The following is a 21,701-nucleotide window of genomic DNA, read 5'->3' on the forward strand; positions in this document are numbered from 1 at the left end:
TGACATTCAGGCCCACTGAACCCTTGCATCTGTTCAGCTCAACCTGCACCGGTGTATCTACTAAAGCTTTTGTGCCTTTTTTTTGTTTTACTGGGCGGTCTCACGATTGTCAGTGGGAGGCCGGGGGGGGGGGGGGGGGGGGGGGGGGGGGGGGCAGGGGCGGCAGGGCCGGGCCTGAATGGGGCGCGTGTGCTGACATGGACCTTCTTCGATGACAATCAGTTGGATGACCGGCGTGGTAGAGAGGACAGAGAGAGCAGAGCAAAGAGAGGAGAGATTACAGCGGGATTCATCACACAGGGGGAGAAACAAAAGTCAAGGGGAGGAGGAACGAAGAGACAAGAGGAGATTGTTTTATCGAGGATGCACAGAGACAGGTCGACCGACTGAGATGGAATCGACGGGACTAAGACAGACGTGGGATTATCAGTAACAAATCATCGGCGGTGGAGTTATTCAAACATGGACTAGCCTGGGAATTGGCACGTACATACGCGGACACACTCCCACAAACACACACACACACACATTTGGTTCCCTGTTGTAAACCGTCTTGGCAGTGGACAGGTGTCAGTATGCAGGAGTCTCCAGGTGCCATGGGTGTAGATGGCAGCTACGCCAGCAACGTCCCGGCCTTTCTCACCAAGCTGTGGACCCTGGTGGAGGATCCCGACACCAACCACCTCATCTGCTGGAGCGCTGTGAGTCCGAACGCGCAGTACATGGTACTGCAATAACCCCGCGAAAATATGTACTCCTTAAACCTTTCCAACTCACTCACTGTTAAAGCAGACTCCCCAGAACCATCAGTCTTCCACAGTGTGCATCGCCGACCTGCAAGTTAAAAAAAATATTGTGGCCCAGCGACAGTTACCTGTTTTAAAAGTCAACAGTTACTGTATCTCACGACATGAAGAGAAAAATATTCCCTATATCCCTAGTATAAGGAAGGAACCTGTGCTGAAAATGAAAGCTGTTTTCTCGGTGCTTACTAGATTCAAAATATCTCGTTTTTACCGACAAATTGTAGAAGGATTAATACATGTAAACAAACAACATTGGTAGCAATGGATACTAATTTAAATGCATCTACTTTTGTTGAATTTAATAATATTATATAGGATAGCAGTCACCGCATATGATGTTAATTAGAGACACACAAAAGAGTGTTTCCTTTCGATCGGTAAACTCCGCATGGAGATTGCGTCCTCCCGAGGCCAAACTCATGAACCTATCTCAAAACACCTGTCAAGGCCATGCAAGCATCGATTTAATGATTGATCGCTCGATTTAGAGATACAGAAGACTTTAATCTCTTTGCACTTCAATTCACTGAAACTGCCTGTCGCGCGACCTTTGCTCCCGATTGGACAGTCACAGCGTAAGGACGGTGATAACACGGTGGCGCGCACTAACGCAACAATTCATCAACCATTTCTAAGTCAGTGATAAGCCATGAGACAACGTACGTAAACTTCCATCTTCGTTTTGTGTGTGTGTTGAGAGAGATCCATGTGATTGTTGTGTATCGTCTGTCAAAGCTCTGATGAGGACGCCTTCTGCTATTGTTTTCCTTTTGACCTTTGACCCCCCCCCCGATACCTGGCTAAACGTCCAATTATCTTTCACTGCGACATATCTGAATTTGTAAATTGAATAGCCACAGTGACATAACATACTGAAAGAACGAATGACTTTATATTTCCTTCACGTGAGGAAATCAAAAGATAAATCCAATTACTGACTGAATTTCGATAGCGTTACAGAGATAATAGAAAACATCTGCTGTTGTCTTTTCCTCGGGCGTGGATATGGAAGTGAGTCACAAATGTGAGGCTTCAGTCATGAGCTGTAAGAGAACAGCCTCTCTGTTCTTGTTTGAAAGGAGACAAACACACAAAACAGATGCCGCCCAGTCCCATGACAGCCAGAGTGCGCCGCGTCAGCTGTTGCATTGTGATCGCACACAAGGTAAAAAACGACGTATCATAATAAATGATCTATTCTTAACCTTTAAAATATTTTTTAAGGCACAACGCATGGAGCGTTCACCACACGGAGCTGATTTTCAGAGCAGTTGCTTACTGAGGCCGAGAGAGGGACAGAGACCATGACTCATCACCCAACGTGAGAGAGGGAGAGAGGGACAAAGAGAGAGGCTTTTTGATTGGCTGATTCACCAACAGCTAAAGGCATGAAACCAAAATGTTGTTGTTCCCCTCTCAGCATCTCATGCCAGTAAAACATCAGATGGGTTTTTTTGTCTTTAGAATCCGAAAGAAGATACAGAGTAATGTGTAATCTGTGTTCTGGAACCACTTCTCGCTGCTTTGGGTTCAAAAGGTCAATAATTCCTTGAGGGTTATTACAGTACGGTCACTGGTAACATTAGTTACTTGCCAACATGATTTTACGGATGTTAAATTCACATTGAATTGCCAGGTCGACATATACAGTACATAGCATATAGCAGCATCCCGTTCTCCATCCGTCAGTTCCTGGAATTTGAACATGTTCACTTTGACTGTCACCTTTATGAATGATCGTTGAAGTGTCATGGTTTTTATTTTTATTGCTCGTTGATTTTTAATTTTTTCTTTACTGACTAATAAAAAAACAGACAGATATAAGTGATCATAAACTTGGTGTTACCCAGATGCACATTTGGGGTTTTAAAACATCTCTCCACTCCTACATGTCTCATCCAGGCGTGTGAGACCATATGACATTTGGATGAACGAATGAAATCCAACTCGATTCTGAAATAAGCTGATTCAGTGGGCAGGTCAAAAAAAATATTTTGTCTCTTTCTTCACTTCTGTTCTACCAGACTGTGCCAACCAGCAGCAACCAAATGCCCCCCAGAAATTAAAAAAAAAAAGGGTTGAGCATACTCGAATAATGCAATTAAGTGGCGGATACAATATTCACACTCACAGGTTCCTTAGTTTGTAATTTTTTTTAAAAAGAATTAATGTTTTGCCATATGCTTTATCAAGTCACTCATTTGTTGACAGCTGCTTCTCTTTTGTTCATTTCATTTTTTCATTTTTCTTATTACTGACAAGGTCCTTACTGGACTTGTTTGTTATGCATGGAAATCATGATCCCAGTGTTTAACTTGGTTCACTGGGACTTCTTCAGAGTCTTTCATTGAAGGCTTTGCAAAGGGAGGCCTCAGAATCCAAAATGTACCAACATACTGTACTGTACAGACTATACACCGAGTGAGATATGATCAGAGATGCCGTTAACTAACTCTGCACCGGTCAATGTGTTTCAGACTGGGACCAGTTTTCATGTGTTTGACCAGGGACGCTTTGCCAAGGAAGTTCTGCCAAAGTACTTCAAACACAATAATATGGCGAGCTTCGTCCGGCAGCTCAACATGTGTGAGTACAGCACACACTCTTCCTTCTTTTCTCTCCTCTTCTCTTCTCATCTTCACTAGTGTGTATGTGTGTGTGTGTGTGTGTGTGTGGGTCTAGACGGTTTCCGTAAGGTGGTGAACATCGAGCAGAGCGGCCTGGTGAAGCCCGAGAGAGACGACACGGAGTTCCAACATCTGTACTTCCTGCAGGGCCACGAACACATGCTGGAACACATCAAGAGGAAGGTACACAGAACCAGGTTGAGGAGTGTACGTTCTGCACTGCAGATTTACGCCCCTTAGTCCTTAGACCCACTGAGTCCACAACCGTGCTAGTGGCTCTGGTGACGATCCCTCGAATGGAAAGATTCCTCATTTGGTTGTCGGGATGCAGAGTGGAGCGCAGTTCACGCCGTACTTAAGAGAGACACATTCAAACCAGAATATATCTGAAGTCTATGGCCTAAAATATATCTTAAGTAGTACCAAGGTTGTTCTGGTTGAACTTTGTTAGAGTCTCTCGGGTCAAGATGTGAAACAAATGTGTGATCTGAAAATGGTGCTAGAGGAAAAGTGAGGAGATCATCGAAGCCGTTACAGAACATCCCTGACAGGGACAGGCTATGATATGTTTAAATATCATAGCATTTAATCCAATAGCGGCTGAGGTGACTTCAGAGGTGACGTCATTAGGGTTCATCTTCTGGGGACCATGAAGTCGTTTTTGAGACCAAAGTGGACAGACGGACACTGTCAAGAGTGGAAGTGTGTGGTGTTACAAGTGAAAGTTACAGAATCAGGCCGTGCTCCGTGTCCGCAGGTGTCCATAGTGAAGAGTGAGGAGACCAAAGTTCGCCAGGAGGACCTGAGCAAACTGCTGTATGAAGTCCAGCTCCTCAGAACACAGCAGGACAACATGGAGTGTCAGATGCAGGACATGAAACAGTGAGTGGAGGGACGCGGGCCCCTATTGTCATCGTGCGAATGTGTGGTGGGGGGGGGGGGCTAAGTGCAAAGCTGTAGCAGTGTGAGCGTCTCCAAATATACGTGCAACCTATTGTGGTTCGTGTGATGCAGCAATGCAAAGGGCAAAGGGCTGACGGTGGTGGTGCATGAATCGCAGGGTGCGGCATCGATGAGCTGACACATGAGGACGATCCCTCAAATGGAAAGATTCCTCATTTGGTTGTCGGGATGCAGAGTGGAGCGCAGTTCAGTGGGTCAAAGAAAAAGAAAAACAGTATAAAGCATCTGTGGACAGCAGACACCAAAAGAATCAATCGTATTCATTCCCTGATTCACTGACATTCCTCGTTTTAACCATTTTTCAAACCTGATTTCCATCTAATGGCAAGAAAATGTTAAATTAAAATTGGTTTATTTCCACGTTTTTGTGTTATTACTTTGCATATGACCCAAGTTTTTATCAAATTGGCAGCAGATTGACACCAACACTCGTGCCGGGGGCCAAAAACCAAAGACTTCTACAGGTGCTTTTGTAAGTTTGATACGAACAGAGTTGCCTCCAGGCAATATCGATATATCCTGCCCTTGAAATCCGACACTGACAAAAGATTTTTTTAACAAACTACGCAGCCATACACGTGAACGCATCACAACCCCAAATGTGTTTTAAAAAGTCACTGTGTGTCATTGTGAAGCCGTGAACTGTGAGGCCCCTGCGGCTGCTGCCAACCGGCACAAACATGACTCAGCCGTCGTGCATGTCCACTCGCTGCTCTGAACACTTCCTGTACACGGGGAACTGCAGCGTGTACAACAGACGAGGCCAAAGAACAGGGTCACGTGTGTTTTTGCCGACCTCTCAAGCACTCCGCACTCCAACAAGTGTTACATGTCAATGACGTGAGCAAATACAGCGAGCTTGAATATTGGCAACATATTGTCTTTTCATAAAATATTTCAGTTTTGAATTTGTCGATTGCAAATGTATCTATTGGTCTCACATACGTTTAAGGCCTGGTCTTGTCAAAGGGCCTAAAATCTAGTTTTGAGAGTAGGATTATGTTTTTCTTTATATTCTCCTTGTTTTCAATTAAAGATAGATAGATAGATAGATAGATAGATAGTTAATTTATTTATCCCAAGCTGGGAAATTCCGGTGTCACAGCAGCACGTTTCACACAGCCCACAAATTATATACGATACATACACAAACAAATGTAAAAATATACGAATTGCAAAAATATAGAGAATAGGAATAATAAATATAAACAATTTACATGAATATTAATAGTGGAAATACTGCAGAAGCACAATCAGTTACCAGTAGTGTGCAGAGGAACATGGTAACATGAAGGTGCAAATGTGCCGCGATTTATGTTTAATTTAGATTTTAGATTTAAGAACCAGCCACCTTTTAAACAACGCACGGGAAACTAAAGTGAAACGAGAGTATTCTAAATTTCTGTTTTGGTGTTTCGATAAGCCGTGAAACTCATAGTCTCTGGACGTGGTCATTGATTTCATTGTCTCCCTGGTGCCTGTCTCAACCACGCAGCCCTTCGCACAGTCCACAAAAATACTATATTCCATTTCAGCCTCCGTAAAGAAAGAGGCTTTATGGTTCACGGCACACACCAGGAGCCGTCGACCTGTCCGTTGTTCCTCTCGCTAAGTTGGAACAAATCACCCGTGTGGGTGAACGGACTTTTGCTCTGGAAGCTATTGTTGCTGAAAATAGCCGCCGTGTGTCCATTGTGTGAAGGCCGCTGCTTTGTGCTCAGCATTGTTTGCTAATGAGAGGAGAGAATGTTCACCTGCTCACCTGACTAACACACACACACACACACACACACCTACACACGGGTATGTGTGTGTGTGTGTGTAACGACATTCTCAGAAAAAGGATGAACAGGTGTGTGCGTGTGTGCACGTGCACATGCAAAGGCCGATGGACAATGCTCTTAGAAATTAATCCACCGCAGACAATAAGTTTATTATTTTAAATTTCTTTAAAAAAGACCCATATCTGACAGTAACAATAGCAAAAATGATGATTCCATACTGTATGCTGTAACCTTAGGTTTTCATAGTAGCTAAGTCAATGAGAATGAGCCTATGCACAGTAAAGCTGCAACAACTTTATGGACCTCCATCTCCATCCTCAAGGGGCAGGGGCGAGACGTTAACTTATATAACTGACTGTTGTTCAGTTTAATTCAACCTTCAGCTTCTGGTGACTATAAGCCAAAGTCCAACAATTTTACACATTAGGTCTGTTTTCTGGGTATTGGAGTAGGACTGCAAATGTGGAAACAGTCTGCATAAAGCAACTTGAGTCAGCGTCGGTTCAGTCTAATAACTACAGGCCCCATCTTAGGTGTGAAGTGGCACCAAGTGGCTTTGCTGGTTCCAGACCAACACGGCTGACATATTTTCTCTCCCTGCAGCCATGTTGTTAAAGTAGCGTATGTGCATTTCAAATGAGATGTTGCCAGGAGCGTTGTTACCTTGAGGCAACAAAAGCCGGCAGACACGTTTTGCCACCATTAATATAGCAATCTCCCGAGGCGCATGAACGCAAATGAAGACGGAAGTTTACCGACAGCAGAGCGATATGGAATCAAATCAAAATGCGAAGACTTGCTGGAAGGCCCGCTCAGAAAAAAAAAATATCAAATTTCTTCTCACTTTGTTGACAAATTAAAAGTACAACTCAATTGTCTTCTTTCTTTCTGTTTGTCCTCCTGCTCTCATCCACTTTCTGTCCACGTGGTCCTCCTCTTCACGTTTGCAGGCAGAACGAGGTGCTGTGGCGAGAGGTGGTGTCACTGAGACAGAACCACACGCAGCAACAGAAAGTCATGAACAAGGTCCGTCTTATTACGAGCACTTATTATGTCACATCTGACCACTCAGACACCTGCAGTTGTGTGTGACGGGAAATCATGCCTTGATGGATTATTATGTTGTGACACAGAGATGATCAGTGTTGTTCTCTTGTGCTCTGTTCAGTCATATGAACCAACGTTGTCTTTGGTTCAACAACCCAGGACTCTTCTTGTCTCAAAACTTTAACCGGCATTAGTTGGAAAAATTCAAAAGTTTCCATCCCAGATAAATCCTGCTACCATATTTTTTACAAACATCTTGTTTCCATCAGTATTTTTCTTTTTCTGTGATGTGTGTGTGTGTGTGTGTGTGTGTGTGTGTGTGAGTCCAAGTGAAGATGCTGACTCATGCTTTGCTTCCTCTCTCTCTCTCTCTCCCTCTGCCAGCTGATCCAGTTTCTGTTCAGCCAGATGCAGTCCAACACACCCAGCACTGTGGGCCTAAAAAGAAAGCTGTGAGCGCGCATGCACACACACACACACACACACACACAAACACACACACACACACACACGCAGAGTGGAGCAATCAACAAAAGGGGAGACAAACAGGGCCGCAGAGGGGCAGAGGGAAGGGCTGGCTCAGCTGACAAACTGAACAATCTAACTCAACAAGCGCTATGAATGGAGACAAATGCTGAATCAGTCAGTCACTCACACACACACACACACACACACACACACACACACACACACACTCTGACACACACAGTGAAGGCAGAGCAGAGTGCGTGACCCTGCTATAGCCTGTTTGTGTAAAATGCTGGTTCAGCTATATGTTGCCGAGTGTGAACAAGGCCGACATGAGAAAGGAAAAGCACGCCGGGACACAAAAGGGCCAAAGGAATCGGGTTCACTGTTCTGCCTGGGAGAGGACAGGAGACATTTTGCCTTGTGTGTTTCTATTTGAACATCTGCAGTGAAAAGGCCGGTGACGTTCACCATCCGTTGCCCATTTTTATTCATTTGCTCGTCAGCTCTGATGATGACGTTCCGTCACGTGACTCTGTGCTGTACAACTCGTATGACTCCAGATGTGCGAGAGATTCAAAACGAATGTTCTGTCCAGGCCCCTGATGTTGGACGACGGCTCCCCCAGCCCTCCTGCTCCCAAGTTCAACCACAGTCAGCCGATGGAGCCCATGCACGAGGCCTTCTACATCCAGTCGGTGAGAAATTCAATAAATTAAGCGCATGAAGAAATTAGGTGCAGTTTCTACAGCAGTTTTTTTTTTTTTAATATTGAGCGCCTGTATAGTTTTTGCCAATCTCCTGGTGACCTTCCACATTGAGCATCAATGGTGGCGGCCATTTTGGGATTTTAAAATTTCACCCCGAATTAACGCATATTTTGACACAATAGAGCGATGACAAGGAACGTTAACACGGCCCTCTCCTCTTTCGTCGCCAGCCATCCAGCGACACGGCTTCCTGCTCTGCCGGAGGGCTGACAGGGGGACCGATCATATCGGATGTCACCGACATGTCCCAGGCCAGCATGGCCCTGCAGATGCAGCCCGACGAGACGCGGTGAGTGACGCAAGAAAACGTGACTGTTTCCCGCGATAGAAGTCTCCCTCCGCCGTCGACAGCTGTTGGGTGATGGATATTGAGTATGATAAAGCAGCTGGCACTGATGCATCAAACTGCTCAGGCTTCACAGAGATGTGGACGGTGCATTCACGGCAGTATTTGACTCTGCCTAACAGGGAGAAGTGCATGATGCTTATCAAAGAGGAGCCTGTGAGTCCAGGAGTGAGAGGAGGAGGAGGAGGACAAGGAGGCAGCGGAGGCGGAGGAGAGGCCGCAGCATTGACCTCCACCTGTGAGGTGTGCTCCTCCGAGCCGCCCGTCCTGCCCGTCGCGATGGTCCAGTCGGTCCTGGAGGGGCGGGGCTCCGCGGCCGCTGTGGTGGAGAGGAGGAGCAAGAGGCCCGCCCTGGACAGGTAGGCGCTCAGATGATATTCAGATGCCTGAGGATGTCTGTTTTTTATATCTGACATACAACTCTGTGTGTGTGTGTGTGTGTGTGTGTGTGTGTGTGTGCAGAGTGGAGGTTTCCGATACAGTGGAGAACGTGGACATGAGCCTGGAGGAGCTGCAGCAGCTGCTGCTCAGGAGCCATCAGCAGAGCACCGCGGAGGCCGGGACCAGCGCTGTCATGGATGTCAGTCGACGACGCACACGATAGAAACACACAGGCCGCTTGTTGTATCCGGCTTTTTAAAATACACAGCAGACTTTAAAGCGATCGATTATTCAATACAACATTGTCTCTCTCGTGTTTCACCCCTGTAGCCCTTCACCCTGAGCCTACCTCTGACCGAGTGGAACTTCACAGAGATGGAGTCCAACCTCAAATCAGTAAGTCATATAGTGTGACTACTCTAACCTGTAGATAACAAGTGAGGAGGAGCCGCACTTCACCTTCAGTCTGTACACTCTGACAGATTAGCGCTGGGCTTGTTGGTGCGCAGGCCCGGTCTGAGAAACACGTCCATGAGTGTCAAGACTCGTCAGAAACCAGCGTCTCGCCGTCCGTTGGACAACGATCCGGTCGCACATTTCATCAACAGTTCCATCAACAGTCCCATCAGCTTTGAGGCTGAGCACACAATTTACATCAGTAAACAACCAGGAATGTGTGCTTGCACATTTTTTAATTCGGTCTGATGCATTTTGTTTTGCAGCCACATGGAACTTTTTGGCCTTTGTTCCTTTTTTGTGCGAATGTTAGTCCAAACAAGGCCCAAGACCTTTGACAAAGACTTATGTCAAATGCACTGATTCACTGTATTCTGTGATTGAATATACAGTATATATATATATATATATATATATATATATATATATATATATATATATATATATATATATATACTCCCAGTAGTGCAGTGTGGAAAAGTTCCACCAGGTGGAGTATTTCTGCCAAACTTGGATAGCGACTCAACGAGCAGATCACACAAAGAGTCAGTTTAGGATGACAATCAAATCTCTCAACGTCACTCATAGATTCAGGATCCACTGGTACGACTCCAATTAATAAACGTCACTGACGTCCAATTTTCTGGGCCACCTTCTACTGAAGAGTCCGGGTGATGAGGCTGCTCTTGACACATTGTTGGGCTTGGGGGAGTTCTTTAATGCACTCCACCTCATGTACAGTACCTGTACAGTAAATGCTTTGCCATCTGCTAGATTGCATTTTAACAGCTTATGAAAGACCTTAGGTGGGAAGTCCATGAATTATTGACAGATTTGCAGGTTTCAAATCCCCTTGGCCTTCTCATCGTGAACACGTTCTCTCCTCCTGTGCCAATTCATGTGTTGCGGAACTGGGGTGCAGCGAACCGCCACATGAATGGTTATAAGGAACATCCAATGTTTAAATGCCCCAGTGTTCACTGCCTCTTTATCAAGGATAACTATTTGCTGATGGTGAGGAGGGCGGTTGCATAACAAGTCATTAAAGGGGCAGCAAGCGATTTTAATCCAAAACTCTTTTTGTCAAATTCAGCCACTACTTCCTCACGGTCCGTTAGCTGTCGCTTTTGTATGCGTGCAGAAAAAAAAATCCGGGTTTTCGGCGCTGCCCGGGCTCAGTAAATCGAAAACAAACAAAAAAAATGGTGCGGACCGCACCACACAACACTGCAGTAAAATCACAACAACAACAGGGAGAGAAACAAGCTTTCTCCAAAATCGCTTACTGCCCCTTTAAGTTTATATTTCATCACTTGTTTATCTGCAATAAGAGACGATGCAGTCTGATAGGTTTGCAGGTTCAGAAAGTCCAAACTCCTGTGGATGAGAGATGGGAGGATGCGGTGCAATGAATTACGATACCCGCGCACATTAGGACCCCCGAGTCCACAGAGGCAGTGCTGTCGACATACAATAAAAACATGACCCTCAACGTCATACCAGACATCAGACAAACCAATGTGGCAGCAAATATTACATTTCAAAATGTATCTTCCAACATTTAAAAAAAAACCAAAACGCTGTAGAGACATCAGAGCCAGCAGTAAATTACCGAAGGGGTTCGCTGAGCTCAGGCGGCTCTCCCGGGATGAGAACAGATATTGACCGACTGGAAGCAGCAGAGATGACTGGTCGCTCGCGCCTCTTTACGCCGGTACCTCACCATCTCATGGTAGGAAGCGAGCACATTTCCCAATAGGCATTATTTGGATGAATTGACCGCACATTGGAAATGTAAAAAGGTCTCTGACCGGAGTATGTTGAAAATGAAAACAGATTTGAGCCTGGCTTGAAATATTTCCCCTCAATGCGCAGACTGCGATCATTGGCCGCCCCAAGTCCACACAGGTGAACTTGTAAAGTGTCCTCGATGATTCAGACTGTGGCTAAAGGTTTACTTTAAATTAGACATAAGTGTCTAAAGTCGCAGCGGTTAACTCCCCATTCGATATATTTACCCATCTGTCGTTGTCCAGATTAAACAAATGATATACAACATGTGAGATAATGAGGTTTTTTTTAGTTTTTTTTTTACAGCAGCTGGCAAGCCGATGTTTTGTTACATTTTTTCGAGAACAGTCTCACTTGCCGCCACCGCAGCGCTTCCATTATTGATGTTCCGCTACACTAATCATCTCCTGGCTCCGGCTGCATGACTCACAGACACATAAGAGAGTGGTATTGATCTTCGCCTTCGTCTAACTTTTGGCGAGAGAGAAAATTAGCGCGTCCCCCCCCCCAGAAATGTCAAACTATTCCTTAAAGGATACGAGGAAGATCTGCTGCTACCCTTTTCTTTTTAAGGAGGCTTTTATGAAAAGGCTTATGAGTTGCAACTAATAACTTTCAATATGATAATGAACTCGTCAATAAGAGACACTTTACGGTTGATCGCTCGCGAATCATTAAAAGTCTAGTCATGAATGAACGTGTGTGACTTTCTCACTTTCTAATTAGCCGTTCATCTTTTAGTTATAAATATCAAAAGGTCATTAAAAAAATCTGAATTTGCAGTCACAAATGTAATGGATCCTTCAATAAAGGATCAAAATGACTGATTTATTTGCTTCTTACTGCAATTATACATTTTGTGAAGATGATTTTTCACAGTAATCAACCAAGTCTTGGACAAACCGAATGTAATAATGGTTCAGAAATCATACTTAATATGATTATCAATGTATCATTATGAGTATTGCCTTCAACTAAACGCGAGAAATTATTGAGGGTCTGGCGCGCGTTTACAATCATCTTAAGTAATAATTAGAAATTAGCCATTTTAAATAAAACTCATAACCCCTGATGACTGTTCAGAAAGTGGAACAGGATTAATATGTAGAACATCATAACCTTGTACCCTGCAGATCTATCCTGGTCATGTAACGTACAAGTCCTCGATCTTTGCAACTTATCTGATCTCATCTGAATGCCTCATTTTTTTTAAAAACGTGCTCCTGTAAAAACAATGGATCATTATAAGTGAACAGCTCCTTCGTGCCCAGAGGAAGTTCTTCTTATCATCCGTCCTCCCGGGCTGCACTCCTCCATCTCGAAGGCCGACTTCCTGATGCTTATTGTAACATCTCATTAAAACAGAGCTTTTGTTTCTCTCTCTCTCTGTTTTCTGCGTGTGCCGCCGACAGTCAGCGCTGCTCCCATTAGAGAAGTGCTGCGGGTCCCCCCCCCCCCCCCCCCCCCCCCCACAGCACTTCCAGTCACGGTCGGTGTTTGCCTTAGTTTGCCTCGTGTTCTGGTTGTTCATCACACTCTCTGTGCCGTTTACCCGAAGACATTTGTGTTACCGTCTTCAGGACTTGGAGATCTCTCTTTGGTCACGAGGGAATACACCGAATATTATACAGGGAATAATAAAGTGCTCAGGCTTTTCTGTGGTAGGTCGGCCTCTGGTGGTTCATTCACGTCTTCCCTTCACTTCGGTGACAGTCATGGGCCAGCAGACAACTTATGATTTATATTTGCCACTCTTCCTCTGTGTGTCCACCTTCACCTTTCTTCAATACTGTCTGCTGCTGTTGCTCTTCTACCTCCTCTTCCTCTCTTTTATAAAGATATTGTAACTTCTTCTTCATTGTCTCCACGACGTCATCGCGTTGTACGGCACTCTGCTGTGTCCACACATACTATAGAGTAGTTCTACTGTTTTATCATTTTGTTGTTAAAATCAATGGTCCCGGGTTGAGAGACTAAATGTGTGTTTCATGTTCTCCTTCCCAGTACATCTTCCAGAATCCGGAAGCGGAGGCTTATCCAGCTGCTGGCTGCGAGGAGCAGTGATCGAAGGTAACAGTCCCGTGACTCAATCCGTCGGCGAACTGGTCACTGTCGTCCAGGAACATATCACCAAGTACGACCGACACTGATAAAACTCTACGGCATACGCAATATTTGGCTTTCGCTACACAGGCGGCACTTGTTATCAAGATTAGACAGTTGTTGGTTTTGATCCCTATTAGACAAGGATAGATTTTACCAATACAACAGGAATTCCAGGGAATTATGTCAGACACCATACACAAGGAACCAACGGCTCATTTCTGGGAGATTTGTGCAGCTGCTTCTCTCAAACTGCTCTTTATCAAAAATACTGTCATCGCCATGGTAGCATGCAGGCACATTTCAAGCAGCCCTATTGTATTGGCATGTTGCAGGTCTACCATTACTATGTTCTAATAGTCAGCGCACCAAAAGCCGTTTTTATTTTCTACAAGTACGTCTAAAAATACTCATATTTTGTTCCTGTGACAATGGCTGAAAGCAGGGACTCAAACGCAGAGAATTGACAGGAGACCAGGTGTACAGCAGGAACAAAGATCAGGGTCTTGACTACACTGTAAGTCTAAAAAAGAACATACTAACAAAACCTACAGTTGTTGTTGTTGTTGTTGTTGTTGGAGACAGTGAAATTAAACTTTCCTCCTGTTAGTCGCATGGAGGCACTGAAGAATTCACATTTGTTCATGTGTGGTCACGTCAGGAGAGAATCATTCTATTGACACTGCGGAGAGAGCGACTGAACAATCATCAACACCCCGGGAGCCATACTTTCAAAATAAGAGGTGTATCAACTTAATGGATGAATGTTCTATTATGTTTGCTCAGGGAGAGATGAGCTCCGATCCTCACCAACCTACGTCAGAGTTGCAGAATATTCATATTGCTCAGGGAACGGTTGTTTGCTGACTCCTGTCTCCTTGTTCTGTCTCCTCAGGCCACAGGAGCTGCCCTCAGCCTCATGAATCCACTCTGCGTGAGTCCGACCCCACGGCCCCGCCAGGCTCTGTCCCGCACATGGCTTTATTTGAATTCTGTATACATCTGCGTTCCTTTCCAAGGAAAAGGCCTGTATGGGTAATGTGGATATATAGATATATATATTTTTGAATGATCCGATCAAAGCTTGTATTTCCTGGTTGGCTGATTGCCCCACCAGCTCTTGGCTCCGTGGGCATGGCCGATGCCAGCATAGGGAAAGACGCTGGTCTAAGTTTTGAAAACAACTAGTGTGTTATGACATGATGATATCTATACTCCAATATTAAGCCAGCTGGATGCAGACGATGCATTCATGGCTCCAGCACTTTAGTCTTTGTGTGAGCGAGGGAGTTCCTGCTTGTGGAAGTGGATTTTATTTTTCTTCCTATAAAGAAACTACTACAGATGTATGCAAACGGATATTTTGTATTAATTTATGCTTTATTACAAGTGATATTTGTAATAGTCACTGGTTGGCAGCGTAGAATATATTACAAGTTACGTGAATTCTGTCAGTCTGTGTGAGGCTCCTCATAGAAATCTACACATTTCAAAACAATGATGAATGTGTCAAGACAGATGAGAAGTGTGTTGACCTTCGGGATATTGAAGGTTTCTTCGAGAGTCAAGCCTATCTAAAATCATTTTGGGAGATTTTTACAAGCATAAAGACCCATCTAATCTTTGCACAGGCCTGACGTGTAGCCAGAGACTTAGAGTCACTTCTCTTCTGTCCATTTAAATGTGAGGTTTGAAGTATTGAAGAAGACTTCTCATCGACAAAAGCATGAACACCACTGCATTTTTGCACAATCTGTACCACTAGTTATTTATAGTTATGACAACGGGTCAGTTATTTCTTGTTTGTAGATGACTAACACTCTGTGGCTCTAGACATGTGTGTCTAAAAAGAGATATACCGGCCTCAGTGGCAGGATTTTCCAAAAAAACTCAAAAGCAAAATTTAGTCTTTGATTAGTCTCTGAACGTTACTGCTGTTGTCATCTGGAAACAAAGACCACACGTCAAGTCGAGGCTGAACAACTGTCACGATTGTTTTATTCACTGAAACTCTGATAAACAGTCAAGACAATGGGATGCTGGTTTTCATACTTGTCCAGGAGCCGGTCTTAAAAAAAGAAAAAGGAGATTTCATTATGGTTCAATATGTTAAATCAAATGTATGGTGGGGTGGTTACTTGAGAATTTAATCTGGTATAAAACTATGAATACCTGCTTGATAAAATGCATATTAGTGACAAAATAAAATTATAATTCTCACTGATTATGCCATTTCATGTAAAAAATATCAATCCTCAGCACTGGTTGCAGGCAACACTTAAAATGTAGAATATACTTTTTTGGGGGGAAAACTTCCTGGATATGAGTTGAATTGTGCAATACTGTACAGAACTGTGAGAACTCACTGAAAAAATTGCAATACATGGATGACCATAGGAATGTAGGAAACAGCAACTGTGAGTGGTGGCCTGGAGCACAGTGAGGTGCACGGCCGCGGGGGTAATGTTAACCTGTGAATAATAAAAGCCCTGTTAGCTCGAGCAAAAGCCTGAAATTGTAATTTAACTGCCGCGGAGGCGCCATAGACTGTGTATAAAGATGGACGAGGACGGGTCTCTGCTTCCTGCACAAAAATGAAGCCAAAAATACCCTGGATACGGGTGCCGCCATCTTTTGCGCTGCATGACCTATTCTGCAACCAGCCACCAGGGGGCGATCGAGATGTTTTGGCCTCACTTTCGGGGAGCGGACATGCCGTCCATCTTTATATACAGTCTATGGGAGGCACAAAGCGACAACGTAGCCCAGTGCAGGCCTACGACCAGGCTACTGCAGCTACTTACTCAGTTTTGTAGCGGCGTCATCTACCCTCAACGCAGAACTGTAAATTCAGCTTTAGGAAAGTATTGCCGTACATTTTGTCCCCGAGGTGAATCCAACATCTCGGCTTGCTCTTAACACACAATCAAAACAAGAGGACTTTAAAAAACTGAGCGACCATGAAACTCCCTCATCGAGGCTACATGCTGATGCTAGCAGGGGCTAAAATCCAGGTAGCGATTTGCATTAGCTTCTCAAAAAGTGCTAATCATCGCATTATTTATTTTTAACGATGTACTTTTCATTCTATTTTATCCTACCACTTACTATGGTATGACAACAATTACTATTAGTCTTATTATAAACATATTTCTGAATTGATAATGCTGTAATTTTGCATCTATATTTGGTTGAGTGAGACTCTGGGAAACTGAGAAAATTAAATCCTGAGACATGATTACAATTTAGTTTTTCATGTCTGCATTAAGAGTAAAAAATAGTACAATAACTAATGAAAGAGTAGCTTGAAGAAATTAAATAATTTGTTTAATTGTGTATAGATTCACCTAAACATTATGTTGAATTGGTCAGATAAAGAGCTAATGCAAACTACCACCTGCAGACTCATGTTTTTTGTGGCGGACCCTCCATCTGTGCACGTGCATGCTTTGGGGAGAAGGGAGAAAAAGCAAGCTGTGGTGTGTAACAAGTGAAATTGCACTAAAGATCACAGTTGTATGATATTTGCGAGTACATGGTACATTTTTAGACATAGCATTTATTCTTGTTCCTCATGATAATATGAGTGTTATTGATTTTTTCTTTCTTTCAAGGAGTGATGAATACGCACATTCAGTTGCTTTTGTGTTTTTTAAAAAAAAAAATTATTCTGTTTTTCCATTTTAATCATTTGCACTGGAAAGTAAACGGATGTGTGTTCAAATGACATTCATGCTTGTCAGGATTGCAAATAGATAAGGAAGTATTTCCCTGCTGTAACGAAGCCTGGCATCCCGAAAGCACCTCTGCACTATGAAAGGACAACACCAGCCTGCGTCGGTAGACAAACAGTGAGCGTCCCGCCTGCTGTCGGGTGCTGAGCTGCTTTTGAAAGTGGGCCACAACCTGCTTATAATGTGAATTGTTTTTAAATGGGTTTTTTTTTCCAAAGACTAAAGTGTATTGTAAACTGAACATGTATTCCAAATGTGTATGAAATATTTAAGTTGTTAAAAACAAATAAAAGTGAAAGAAGGCAGACTTGAATCCATTTCCTCATGCATGCGACTGGCTGTTACCCTTTTCCCCTGAACATTGCTTGTTCCGCTTGGCAACTGTAACAGCACACAGTGTGTTACATTGGGCTGCAGAGAGAGAATTACTTCATATATCGAGGAGTTTAGAGAGCAGTGTATTTCGATTCAATTCACCATTGTGAAGTCAATGTCAAAGTCAAAAAAACGCAAGAATTGGATTGAACAATGTAGCAGCTCTTATACAAGCTGCTAAAGTTAATGTGCCCAGCTAACTTTAGTTTTCAACAGCAGTTTACCAAGTGTTATATATAAAAACTACATAATTAGCTATCAACATTATGTGGTTATCAAGCATTATTATGCTTCTAAGCATTATTTAAGATTTTCTTGGTCTTGTTCTGCCTTACATTTCAAAGGTTTTATCGACCAGCATAGGTCCAGCTGCAAAATCAACAGTTGCCCGATAACCTTTAGAAGCCTCTACTTTTGTCAGCTTCAGTTTGATGTCAAGGAACTGCTATTTCGAAGAAAAAAAAAATTATAGGAATTTCGAATGGAAAATCTGCCTATGCGAAATTAGAACGCTTGACGGGTTTTGCAACACGAGCCGGAGTCGACAGGACGCAGCAAAGGGCTGGTTTGGATCCACGGAACAGCACGTCAGAGTAACGTCTTGAAGACGCAAGTTCTAAATGATCAAATCTCATGGAACTAAATTCGATGTTCTCACCTGCAAAGACAAATGAGTTTGCACTGTAACCGCAGAGGGCCGTATGTCTGGAGTTGAGGACTGTCCATTAAATATCCCAAACATCCCTGTGAGACAGAAAAACAATGAAGAGTTGCACAAGTGCGACATCTCCACAAACCTACATACGTTTGTCTGTTATTCATCCACTCCGTTTATATGTTTGTGTTCCTTCTCCGATTTTCTCTCCATTGTACAAAACCCCTGTTTTGATCAGCTGTAGACAAACAACGCTGTTATGTTTGCAGGCCCCCTTCAGGACATGTAGTTCAAAAGAGGCGGAGGTGGAGTCATCTGTAATAACCAGCAGCACAATGTCAGAAAAACAGGGCTTCAAAAAAAAATTGCTTTTCGCTGAGAAATGCAAAATATCTTTTGTGCTCCACGTCACAGACAACCAACACTTTAGAAACTGCCCGTCCCTTTTCAAGGCAGACCTGCAACATGCCTTTTACAATTATTTAGTTTTTTTTCCAAGGGCTGCCAGTTATTGAAAAGATAAATATAGAAGCAGTTGCTACAGTCATTTTGTGTGAAAAGACTTTATCAAAACACTCGGTCCAAAGGATATTGGATATATGTTTTTTTTTTTTTTCATTCACTTTGACTTTGTAAGTAACATAATTCTACATTCATCTAATATAATATCACATAATATTGTCAATGTTTTTGCAATTACAGGTAGGCACTTACAGAATAGTTTGGCTCGGATGTCAAGGGAGGTGGTAGGTGGTAGGTAGGCAGACATCCTGACTCTCAAATTACAATGAAGACAATAACTTGTAAAATTCACTCGTGGAAAATCAAAGAAAAGAAACATGTACATGGCCGCACTGACTCACCTCCTCCTCCGTCCTCCGTCCTCGAGACACAAAACTCCAACTGAATATATACAGTAGGTTGTTCAGTGAACACCTACACCACTTCAGACCGTACCAGTATTCCCCGAAGGTTGACACATACAGATCTCTTAATACCAGGAAACATTAATTGTTATTTAACTCCTTCTCCCAAGCTTCATTACATCACTACATTCGCTACATGAAAGGTTAAGTATCTCAACACAGGATATCAACAAGCAATTTAACCATCAAATTAAACATTACCAGTCAACAGAAACCCCCTCGCGCAGTTGGTTCAACCCGTGATGTCAGCGATGACATCACCGACACCTTAAAAGCCCGGAAATTCTGGGCGGGGCCTCTCTCAAACATCACCTGCACGATGGTAACGATGGTAAGAAAATGAACAAAGAAACAAACAATGAAACAATTTCCAAACCCGCAACATAGTTAACATAAATGAAAGTAATGTTGGGCCGTGTGTTTTTGGCTTTAACTCACTTATGTGCGTTGATGTGGATTGTAAGATACTGCTAACACAAACAAACCTGGTAAAGTGAGTGAAGCAATGCTACATTAGCAATGCTACATTAGCAATGCTACATTATAGCTAAATGAACACATGGAAGTGTAAGATGAGCTTCAAGGCTGTTTTTTGAGTTGCTCTTCAAACATGAAGTTTCAAGGAAGTGTGAGGAGACGACTGTGAAATCTGGACATTTTTTATATTTCTACATTTTTTTCAAGAAATTAAAAATATCTTATTTGAAGTTTTTAACCTAATGTCAATCCATTGAAAAGGGACAATGTACATTAATCAACATTCCTACTATTGTAAACGCACCCAAGTTAGCTTAAAGGCAAATTCAGGTTTATTCAGCCTTTCAACTTTATGTACATTTCCCTCCATTTTTATTACAGGTTTAACTTATTAAAAACCTTGAACTTAATGTGATGCCTTGTGTCAAGTGAGGACGGGATCCTACTCGTACACCCAATGTGTCTGAAATGCTTCATAATCTGGCTGATGCTGATTGATAGTATGTGTTTTAGTGATCCTTATTCTAATGTGTGATACAGGCAATAATCCCTTATACTGTAAAAAAAAAAAAAAAAGGGAAAAAAAGGATTCTAGTTCTGCTGGGTTTTTTTCAGTTGACAGTGACTTTGACGTGTGCAAACACAGCCACTGTATATTAGATCAATTGTTTCCCTTTGAAATGAAACGGGCCATGTGTGGTTTGCACATGTCAACAGCAGCAAAAGGAATAATGTCGAAGTTGACATTCATTCCAAAACTCCAGCACATTTGTGATCCACACACACAAAGACGGAGAGACGGGAAGCGAAGCTGCTATAAATGTCATTATCTCTCTCCTGAACTCGTGCGTCTCGTCGACTCGTCTTCTCCTCGCTTGGTGCTGGTGGGGCTGCACCGCTCTCCAGTTACGCCACTGATGGAGCAGACGTCCCATTTGCGGAAAACCTCCAAATTAGATTTCCTCCCTTTTAAACCAGCCGTCAGGCCGAGAGGGGGCTGGCGGTGGATTCGCTGTCGAAATCGGTTTTGTTTGTCTTCTTTTTTTTTTTCTTCCTTTGGACGATGATGCCAGGGAAAATGTTGCGTTCTCTGATTACTGGCACGTCAGACTTACAGTCGGGGTACGAAGCACAGAATATCACTGTCAAAAAATGTATTTTTGCTCCTATTAATGTTTTTCCACTATCAAAAAGTTTTTTTGAAATGTAAAAATGTATAATTCTAAATTTGAACTATACCAGTAACTATGTTTTTGCCTGTCCAAAATGTGTCTTTGAGAGTGTGTGGAATTACAAATACAATGGGTTCAGTTCAGAACCGCTCATCCAAAACACTTCCCAGTTGACACCGCACCACACGGGGGTCCTCAGAAATGCCCCCCACCACATTTGAATCAGAATCACATTTATTGGTAAGCAGGTTTTCACATACGCGGAATTTGCTCTGGTGCTTCGGTGCGTAACAATGAACAGTAAGTATAAAGGGAGGGGAAAGAAGGAGGCAAATTGAAGAGCCTCTACTTGGAGTGCACGGAGAAAAGACGAAGACAAGAACTTAAAGTGCAAGAGCAGACATAAAGTGAAAGCCATAAAATAAAAATATCAAACGCATAAGTAGGTCGGAAGAAGGACAGACAGACGCAGGTATTTCTGGATGTCTTAGTTGGAATAGTCATAAGTCCTGCTACTAAAAACCTGCTCTTCATGTCCAGTCACTGGATGATTCACACAACATCTCCGCCGAGACGAAACTGTGCCGCCGCAAATCAGCGCAACTCTTGTTGGCTGCTCGGGTCTTAAACCTCGTTCGGCCGTTTTCAATATACTCGAGCAGGATCCTTTGCTTCATTCTGAAAAAAAGTATTTAATCGGCAGCCACGGTAAGAATTCTTTAATGCTTAGGAAAAGTACTTTGATACTTCCCTTCCTATCTCCTTTAGCATAGGGTACGATGGACTTTCCTATATGACAGGAAAGGGGAAAAAAAGACGC

At 43.2% G+C, this 21,701-nt stretch overlaps 1 protein-coding gene and 1 long non-coding RNA gene across 2 annotated transcripts; one reads left to right on the forward strand and one right to left on the reverse strand.

Annotated features, from left to right (window-relative positions):
- Positions 1-169: 169 nt before the first annotated feature.
- hsf4 (heat shock transcription factor 4) lies at positions 170-17,581 on the forward strand. The gene is made up of 13 exons (XM_035643407.2): positions 170-701; positions 3,284-3,392; positions 3,489-3,616; positions 4,191-4,315; positions 7,131-7,206; positions 7,612-7,679; positions 8,294-8,393; positions 8,636-8,754; positions 8,934-9,170; positions 9,274-9,391; positions 9,523-9,588; positions 13,444-13,509; positions 14,438-17,581. The coding sequence occupies exons 1-12, from the start codon at positions 576-578 to the stop codon at positions 13,501-13,503; spliced, it is 1,332 nt and encodes a 443-aa protein (XP_035499300.1). The 5' UTR covers positions 170-575; the 3' UTR covers positions 13,504-13,509; positions 14,438-17,581.
- On the reverse strand, positions 15,530-18,403 carry LOC118315820. The gene is made up of 4 exons (XR_004794950.2): positions 18,310-18,403; positions 16,347-16,456; positions 15,909-16,013; positions 15,530-15,610 (listed from the first exon to the last, which is right to left on the reverse strand). It is a non-coding gene; the product is annotated as an uncharacterized LOC118315820 (long non-coding RNA).
- Positions 18,404-21,701: the final 3,298 nt, after the last annotated feature.

Source organism: Scophthalmus maximus, chromosome 7, assembly GCF_022379125.1.
Source record: "Scophthalmus maximus strain ysfricsl-2021 chromosome 7, ASM2237912v1, whole genome shotgun sequence".
Lineage (NCBI taxonomy): Eukaryota > Metazoa > Chordata > Actinopteri > Pleuronectiformes > Scophthalmidae > Scophthalmus > Scophthalmus maximus.